Source organism: Pteropus vampyrus, unplaced genomic scaffold (genome assembly GCF_000151845.1).
Source record: "Pteropus vampyrus isolate Shadow unplaced genomic scaffold, Pvam_2.0 Scaffold187, whole genome shotgun sequence".
In the NCBI taxonomy this organism is placed as follows: Eukaryota; Metazoa; Chordata; class Mammalia; order Chiroptera; family Pteropodidae; genus Pteropus; species Pteropus vampyrus.
Genome location: NW_011888968.1, coordinates 709,952 through 719,155, shown reverse-complemented (window position 1 = coordinate 719,155; position 9,204 = coordinate 709,952). Strand labels below are relative to the sequence as shown.

Sequence of the window (9,204 nt, the reverse complement as noted above, 5' to 3'; positions counted from 1 at the left end):
CCCCACAGCCCTCGTCCAGTGCGTCCGGCCCGCTCTGCTGCTGTCCTCACCCCGTCCTGGCAGTTAGGGGGGCCATGCCAGCTCCCGGCTCACCTGAGTCCCCTCGGGGTGGCCCCTTTCTGCCCGGGCTGTGGCCGGGCAGCTCCTGTCTCCCTGACGTGATGTGGTCTGGATGGTGCAGTGAGCCAAGAGGTGACCTCAAAGGGACACGCCCACGCCCTGAGCCCTGGAGCCCGTGTGACCCGACGCAGGAAAGGTGTCTTTGCAGGTGGGACTCAGGTCTTCAGGGTCTCGAGTGGGGAGATGATCCTGAGGCCTGGGCGGGCCCTGAATCCAGTGACAAGTACCCTCGTAGGGGACACACAGAAGTTGACAGACAGAGGAGAAGGCCACGTGTCACTTCAGCTTGCGGGACTGTGGCACCCAGGGCTGGGCCTGACCCCCGGCATCAGCGTCCCGTGCCTGAGGGGGAGGCCAGCTTTGTCTCAGGGCTGGCTGGACAGGGGCCCTGGGGTCAGCTGGCCTGGGCTCCCTGTCCTTGTGGCCCTGGGCATGTCCTCACTGGCTCAGAGCCTTGGTGTCCCTGGCAGTGGCTGTGCCTCTTGCTCCAGCCTTCAGGGTCCTGTCAGAGCCGGGTGGCCATGCGTGGAGGGCCAGCCTCGCAGTCTGCAACCCGGGAGCCGCTGCGCCTGCCTGGGCCCCGTCTCGTTGTGGGAGGCGGTGTGGCCTTCCACGGGGGTTTGGCTGGAGGACCCACGCACAGAGCCCAGCCACGCTGGGCCCGAGGTGCGAGCCGGGACGCGCCTGGCCCAGGCCCACCCAGAGCAGAGCGGGGCACGGGCCGGGCCAGTGGGTGGGGCTGCAGCGTCCTTCTGGGGCAGTGCCGTCCGCTCTCAGAGCCCTGGCAGGACCTGAGGCTGCCCCCTCTGGGAGTCCCCTGTCACGTGGCTGTCCACAGCCAGCGGCACTGAGGTCACCGGGCCTGGGCTGGGCGGGGCACCTGTCCTTCACTGTGCAGGGCGTTTAGAATCCTCCGGGGTGACTTTCATACAGAGAGAAGCCCCTAGATCTGGTTTGGGGTTAAGACAGTGATATGTCATCCACTTAATTACACATCTGAACCCCGTCTGGCCTGGGGCTCGTGTCCCTCAGCAAGGCCTTCGTCCCCTGCCAGGGTCCGGTCCCCAGTGGGTGAGCTCAGCGCCTTTCAAAGCCTCCATTAAACCATGTATAAGCTTCAGTCGCTTCCTGTCCTTTAATTTGTTTTCGTCGTGGTAACCTACACGCGACGTAGTTTACCGCCCTAATCACCTTCCGTGCGGTGTTCGTCGGCCTTGGTTCCTCCACGCTGCTGTGCCGCCGCCACCAGCACCCTCTCCACGATCCTTTCCCTGCTCCCACCCTCACACCGTGTCCCCATGACACGCTCACGCCCCCTCCGCCTCCCCGGCCTGGCACCAGCACCTACGTCCTGTCTCTGCGTCTCCGGCGCCTCTGGGGGCCTCGCGGGGGGGAATCACAGAGAACTTGTCCCTCTGGGCCTGGCCGCTTTCCCTCGGCACTGCACGCCCGGTCCCCGGCGTGTCCCAGCGCCGTCCTGGAACGGCAGCCCGGTGCCCAGGTCAGCCCAGTGGCCGCAGTCAGCCAGTCGGGGTTCTGACGGCTCCGGTCAGCCCGGTGGCCGCGGTCTGCGAGTCGGGGTTCTGACGGCTCCTGGCACGTGCGTGCATGGCTCTCCTTCTCGACTCTGAGCGTCGCTGGGAAGCGCCCGTGGGGAGGAGGGGGGTCCCCGGTGCGTCCCCAGGGGGGCTGGCCCGGCCTGGTTCTGTCGTCGGGTCACCTGAGCCGACCCAGCCCGTGCTGGTGCCGGGGGAGGAGGCCTGTGTCCCCGCCGGATTTCTGCCCCGCGCCCTCCCGCCCAGGCCCCCGCCCGGCCCTGGCCGGACGCCTGCATTCCGTCACGTTCCCAGGGCACCGCTGATGTCCGATAGCGCTCCGGACGTCCCTCGGCGCTGGCGGCCACAGCTCCTGAGGTGGACCGGCTGCCAGGGCACAAGCAGGGCATTGTTCCTCGCCCCGGAGCTGCCCTCACCTCTGGCAGCGGCCTCCTGCTGCTGACACACACACACCCCTGCAGGTGGGGTCAGGTGGCACTGGGGGCCGAGGCGGCCTCTGGGGCGGGGGGTTGGCATCGTCCCTCCCACTGCTGCTTCTCTAGAAAACTTCTCTTCCCGAGCCTCAGCCTCCCAGCTCTGGGGGGTCTGGGGCTGTCTGATTTGGGGGCCTTGGGATGGAAGCTGGATGGAAGATGGTGTCCGGCCCTGCAGAGGCAGGAGTGGGGTTCATCCGGCACCCTAGGCTGTGAGTGCCTCATGGCAGGGACCTGTCTTGGCATCTCCGAGGCCCCTGACTCCCTCCGCCCCCCAGCACAGGGCAGAGCACACAAAAGCACACTGTTATACGGTTCTTTCTGAAATGAGCACAGTGCAGACACTTGAGCAACAGGTGGGTGTAAGTTAGCCTCGAGGGAGCACGGCCCCCCCGCCCCCCCTCCCAGCCTGAGGGAACCTCAGCTGCAGTCCTGTCTGCCTGGAGCTTGGGGTGATGATGGCCACCCGGACGTACCCTCCCTGGTGGGCCTGCGCCCCTGCCCCCAGCCCACCGCGCTTCCTGAGCACAGCCAGGCACGGAGCCTGGGGCGCCAAGGCCTGGGCGCGTTGGGGGCGCGTGGCCGGTTTGCGATGCCTCAGGCTCCACACGGGGCTTCTGTGCTCCTGCCTGATGTGGCTCAAGCTGCAGCCTCCGCCCCGTCACTGAGGCCACACCAACAGGGACGACGAGTGGTAGACAGCCACCTGGCAGGAAAAGAATTGAAGGCCTGTGACACGTGGACACGGGGTCTGTGAGGTGCCGGAGCCGCTGCTGCCCGTTCTCGTCACGGCTTCCGCTCCGGGAGGCGGGACAGCTGAGAACTTTGGCACGTGGCCCGGCCATGGACCCGCAGACCCGGGCCCTGCCTCTGCCCCTGCCCCAGCCAGCCCCTTCCCCGCTGGGCCTCACTCTCCTCATGCACGGGACAGACAGGCTTGGGGACACTGGCGTGGGCACGGGTGCGTGACTCGGGCACGGCCAGTTTTGTTGGCGTGCTGGCTGTCCCCCAGAGACGTCCATGTCCTGACCTCTGAAGCCCAGTGGTGACCCTCCGTGGCATAGGGGCATGCACGTGTGACAGGGGAGGTCATCCTGGATAAGCTGGTGGCCCTGGTTGTCCTCATAGGTGTCAGGAAGGTCAGAGGTCAGAGAGAAAGGAGGTCAGAGAGAGAGGCCCTCCTCAGGGCCCATCTGGAGCCTTAGGTGACAACACCCCGCGTCTCGTGGGGATGTGTTCCTGTGTGAAGAGCTGGCGGGCAGGGGACCTGCTGGTGGCAGTTGGTCCCGGGGCACTTCCTGTAGCCCCACAGAGAGTGACATTATTCCCACAGGTCTGGGCGGCGGGGTTCACTGCCCCTCCTGGGGGGCGCAGCCACGAGGTACTGCTGGTCCCAGGCCTGGGGAGTCACGGCCTGACCCCAGTCCCCACTCCTGTGCCTGGCCTTCCCGCCATCCACCGCCCCATGAGGACGAGGCCGTGGGCTCTGGCTCGCGTTGGGGAAACCGAGGCAGGGAGACCCACCAGGGCCTCGCGATCCTGGGGACCGCCAGCAGGCACAGCGTCTACTTTGTGCAGACACCTCCAAGGCCCCGTCGGCACCAGGAGGTCTGGGGCGTGGGCCCGGGCGGGGCGCACGGCCAGGCACAGACGGGCTTGCTCCGCGCACCGGTGTTTGCTGAGTCCCCACAGGGGGCTCCCCCGGCGTGTGGCAGGCCGGGCCTCGTCTGTTGAACAGCCTGACCGCAGGCCTGGGCGCCCTCCCCAGCTGGCGGGGGTGGCAGAGCCCAGTCAGGGCGGTAGGCATCGCGTGTGCAAACACGCAGGAGGCTTGGTGCAGCCTCGGGGGTGGGGGGCAGGCGGTGGGAGGTGAGGTGCAGGAGGGGCCGGGGCTACAGCCCACCGGGGTCCTGCTGGGAGCTGCTGGGGGCACACTCGGACTGTACTTGGGATCCTGCGTCCTGATGGGGTGTGGGAGGGAGCGGAGTGTGAGCTGAGGCTGCTTCCCGCCGAGAGACGAGGGCGGCAAGCTCGGGGCACAGAGGAAGCGTGGGGCACTAAGGCGGGGGCTTGGGGACCGGATGGAGGCACACACACAGCAGCCAAGAGCCGAGGACCTGCCGTGCGCCAGGCCCTGGCCTAGGCCGGGGGACACAGCAGGAACGGCACCCCACAGCCCGCCCTGGGGATGCTCGCCGTCGGGGGGTGGAGAGTGGGCCCAGTGGTGGCACGTGTGAGGGATATGTCTTGGACGTGGGGGGTGTCAGACCACCTCCCTGCGATCACGGGTATCGGCCTTACAGGAGCCACAGCAGGTGCAAAGGCCCCCAGGCCAGTGAGGCCGGCCCAGGAAGCGGGGTCCAGCCAGAGCTGGGGGCCCGGGGGCCCTGTGTCACGCTGGGGATGATGTTGAGGGGTCACTCTTGGCCGGCACGGGATGGGCGTTCGGGACTGGGGCAGCAGGACGTTGGGGCGAGGCGGGAACCTGGGCGCCTGGCGCTGGCCGGGCCCGTGTTGTGGGCCCGTGTTGTGGGCCCGTGTTGTGGGCCCGTGTTGTGGGCCCGTGTTGTGGGCCCGTGTGGCTTCCTGCCTGTCTCTCCTGGGCCACCTTGCAGCTACCCTGTCGTTCTGTGTGTGAGGCTCTGCCAGGGGTGCTTGGAGCCCCTTGAATGTGCCCCCTAAAAGCTGTCTTCTGCTCTAGGCAGGAGGAGGACTAGGGCTTGGCCCAGTGACGTCCGGGGACCCGTGGGCCCTGGAGTGGCTCCCTGTCTTTCTGGTCTGGACGTGACCAGGCAACAGGTGTGTGAGGACGGGCATTGGGGCCGTGCCCAGGAGTGGCCCCGCTGATGTGCAATGGCGCTCAGGGCGGGGCTGCCCACTGTCCCTCTGCGGGGCCCCCGGGAGCTGCAGGCAGATGCTCCCAGAGCAGCTCCCAGCCTCCAGCCTCTGGGGGAGCCCCAGGCTCTGGTGACACCCCGTGAACAGTGCAGGCGTCTGCACTCCCTCCCTGGCAGGCTGGCTTCTGTGTTCCAACCGGCAGGCGCCCCGCCTGGCCCGGGAGCCTCTGTCCTGGGGGTCTGTGACGCTGCTCGGAAGTGCCCTGTGGACACAGGCGTTGCAGGCCACCTGGCATCAGATGTAGGTTGAGATGACCTCATGGGAAGGACACACTGCCCGGCTCCCACGACATTGCCAGAGCCGCACACTGTCACTGCCACCTGAGCTCAGCATTGTCATCGTCCCCAGAGGACACCCCGTGTCCCGGTGACCACCAGTCTGCGTGCCGTCCCATCTGGACGCTTCATGCAGACGGGACCACGTCCTGTGTGGTCGCTGGCATCTGGCCTCCTAGCTCGATGCTTCGCTTAGAGTCCACTCTGCCGCAGCGTGGGTCGCCATGGCACCCGCCGTGTGGATGGGCGAGCCTCGTGCCTCGGTCACCAGCTGGTGGACGGCGGGGCCTGGGGCACTTCGAGTCCCTACGCCTGGGGAGGGGCGGTGTGGGGGCCGAGCTTGTGCCGCTGGCGGTGTGGGGTGGCCGGCCACTGCAGCTGACCGCGTGTCCCTGTCTCGTAGCTTCCTCATCGTCCTGGTCTGCCTCATCTTCAGCGTGCTGTCCACCATCGAGCAGTATGTCGCCCTGGCCACAGGCACACTCTTCTGGATGGTACGTATGGATGGCTGTCACAGGCGGGTGGGCGTGGGGCCGAGTGAGCTGCTCCTGGCTACTCCGGCCCGCATAGTGGCCCCGACTGGCTTCTTGTCCTGCCAGCTGGCAGCCGTGGACTTGCCCTGGTACTGGGGGACTGGAAGCGTGGGGACCCCCAGCTCTCATACTTGCCAGGCTGTGACTAGCGGACTAAGGGGCCCAAGAAATGTGAGGAGCCTGAGGCTGGTGGTCTGGGAGGGCCCCCTGGAGGAGGAGGCTTCTGAGCTGGGCCAGGAAGGAGGGATGGAGGCATGGGGAGCCGGGTTTGGTCAAGGAGCCTCATTGGGGCCCAGGGTCTGGGGGCTGCTGACCTGGGCTTGGCTGGTACAGGCCCCAGCAGGTGTCCCAGGCTCCCCACCTCGAGCCCCGCACCAGACAGCCCCCCGCACTGCCTATGGGGCTCTCACCCTCGTGTCTGGGTCTCGGCCCCAAGGAGATAGGGGGGCCGTGAGCACAGAAGGCGTGTCCCACACGGGATCCCGGCCCCTTCCGCTCCCAGCCTGTCTGAGCCCCTCACTCTGAGTGGGGTGCGAGGGCTCTTCGCCCCGGCCGGATGTGAGCCCCTCAGACCGGGCCTGGGACGGGCCCCCCGCAACCCCCGGCCCTCCTGGACATGGGGAGGGGGCCAGGCCGGGAGCCCGCAGCCTGAGGTTTATGCTGGGCAAGTTCCGGAAGCTCGTGCCCTCACCGAGGGGACATCTGCGCATGAGCCTGGCCGAGAAGGTGGGGTGCAGAGGCTAGCCACGTCCCCAGGAGGCCGCCTGAGAGCCGATGGCCGGTGGCAGGGATGACGTCTCTGCCTGCACCGCCTCGGGCCCCCACAGGGCCGGCCGGGGCTGCCGTCATGCTGCGCACGCGTGTCTCCCGGCCAGGCGGCCTGGTCGGCGGGGCCCCCCGGCCGTGTGACGGGCCCCTGCAGCGGCTCCCGGGTCATTTCCACACAGGGGACCTTACCTTTCCTCCCGTGCTCCCGGAGTCAGCGTCACGGCAAAGTCTCTTCCTGAGGCCGTAAAGGAACCAGCCGGGTTTCTCCCCGTGTTCGTGCAGGACAATCTTGTGGTTTTACGTGGTCAACGACAGTCGGGACGTCCCGGCGTGTGGCGTGGGGCACAGACCCCCTCGTGCCACGCCCCCCTGGCTTCCAGTCACCCCGTGCCACGTGTTCAAGCATCTGTCTTTCGTCCCCGACGGAGGCGTTTTACCATGAGCCAGGTGTCCCGATGCAAATGGGTCCCCCCGAGGTTCCCGTCCTGGTCCGAGGGACTTCGCCTCCCAGCGTCCCTTGCTTGGCCGACGCGTGTGCCGCATTCTGCGTCCCACATCTGTGTGGCTCTTGGGGGGTCCCCAGCCAGCTCTCGCCAGCGGGCTCTTCCCGGGGACCTTCACAGCCAATTCGTTTGCTTCCCGAAAAATCCCGATGGTGTTTGCTGAGCGAACCGGGGAGACGGACGCTGTCCTGGCGTGGGGACTTGCCGTCCGCGGTCGTGGCGTCATCTGTCCGGTGTGGCTCTTGGGCGGTCCTCTGTTTATCTCTAACCACAGTGACGCCGCTGGAGTCGTCACCGCCCGTCGTAGGCACCCACGGGCCGTCTCGTCGGTTCTGTTTTCTGGAGTTTTGTGTTTTCGTTTTTGCTTTTTCGGGTTTCATTTTGCCGGCCGTGAAAGCCGTCGGTTTTTGTCGCTGGACCGTCGTGTGACTCGGGAGCGTCCGTTCCTGTCCGAGGTCTCTCCTCCGGCCCCGGCGCGGTTCCCGGGGAGCAGGGCCGCGGTGCGGTCCGCGTGCCGGGCGCTGTGGGGACACTGGCGTCCGTCGCTCACTGGGGCTTTGTCAGGCGGGCGGGTCCTTGGGCCTCTCCTGAAGGAACGTGCCGGCCTCGGGGTGGAGGGCCCCGGAGTCCGACGTGAGCACGCGCATCTCAGGCGACGGTGTGGACTCTAGTCACGTCTTCCCGCGTCCGTGGGGACGGTCGTGTTGGCGGGTGTCCCAGCGCCCACCCACTCGCTGCCCCCGGATGAGCCCCCGGCCCCTGGGGCCCCACGATGCTGTCTTCACCATCCTGCTAGGTCATGGCTGCCACGTAAAATAGGGACAGATGCAATGGAGAAGGAGGATGGCCACCTCCCCAGCTCGAGGGGCAAACTTTCGGGGTCCAGCCTCCTCCCTGTTCCCCATCCCTGGGGACCTGTGGAAGTAGCCGTGGCAGTGCCAGCCCCGTTCATGTGGAGGCCCCGGCGGCCGCAGCTGCCCACAGTCCGGCCGAGCACGCCCGCCCTGCGAGCCACCCCCAGGCCCTCTTCTCCTAGCCCAGGTGACTGGTCCAGGCGGGAACCCTGCCAGCTGGGCCGACTCCAAGGCCACCGTCGGCAGACCCCGCCCTGCCCGCTGGGCACTGGCTGGCATCTGCCCCCTACTGAGTGTAAATGTAAGGCTGACCCCCACCCCTGGGCCAGGGAGAGGACCGGGACCCGGGACCAGGGCCGGGTCAGCGTCTCGTCCCTGTGAGTGTCCTGGGGCCACCGTAACAAAGCACCGCAGACGGTGGCTTGAACCATAGACACTGTCCCCGATCCTGGAGGCCGGAGCCCGAGCTCCAGGTGTGGGCGGGCGGTTCCCCCCGAGGCCTCACTCCTGGGCGTGTGGACGGCGTCTCCTCCCGTGTCCCGCATGGTGGTCCCTCTGTGCGTGTCTGTGTCCCTGTCTCCTCTTCTTGTGAGGACACAGTCACAGTGGGTCAGGGTCCACCCAGGGACCCCGTTTTAAAGGCTCAGTCTTCGCATACACCACATTCTGGCGAGCTGGGGGTGGGGACTGCATGGTATAAGTTTGGGGGGACACAGTTCAGCCCATAAGTCCCCCTGAGTGACTTGAGCCATCCCTCTGCTGCTGGGAGGCTCACCCTTGGGTGAGCCCCGCGTTGATGTGGGCACACCAGGCGTCCCCGCTCAGCCCTGCATCTGATAGGCTGTGAGCACCGAGTCCTCAGCCCCCGTGGTGACTTCTACTGCCTTGTGCAGCTCAGGCAGGGCCCTGGGGGCCGCTGGGTGGGTGACGGAGCGGAATGGAGCCTGCAGGGGCCACAGAGGCCGCAGAGGGCCACCGAGGGCCACCCTCATAGACGTGCCTGCACGTTTCCTTATGAGCTTGTTATCTGTGTGCTCGGCCGGAGGGATCCCAGGCCCTGTGACCCCGTGACAGCCCTGGGGAGGGGGCAGCCCCTGGCTGCGCGGTATCCCCTCGTCTGGCCCGGCCTCACTCCCCATGGGGACCCACCTGGACCACCTCCCTCCCCAGGCTGTGCTTGTCATGTCTACACTGGGCTCCCTGTCACAAACTTCATGGCAGGTC

General features: G+C 67.3%; 1 protein-coding gene across 1 annotated transcript in view; it reads left to right on the top strand.

The window, feature by feature from the left end:
* The window catches only part of KCNQ1 (potassium voltage-gated channel subfamily Q member 1), a 318,108-nt gene that overhangs the window by 46,959 nt on the left and 261,945 nt on the right, over nucleotides 1-9,204 (top strand). Inside the window, exon 3 of the mRNA XM_023537362.1 lies at nucleotides 5,726-5,816. Coding sequence (XP_023393130.1) covers nucleotides 5,726-5,816 — 91 coding nt within the window. The remainder of the gene's footprint in view (nucleotides 1-5,725; nucleotides 5,817-9,204) is intronic.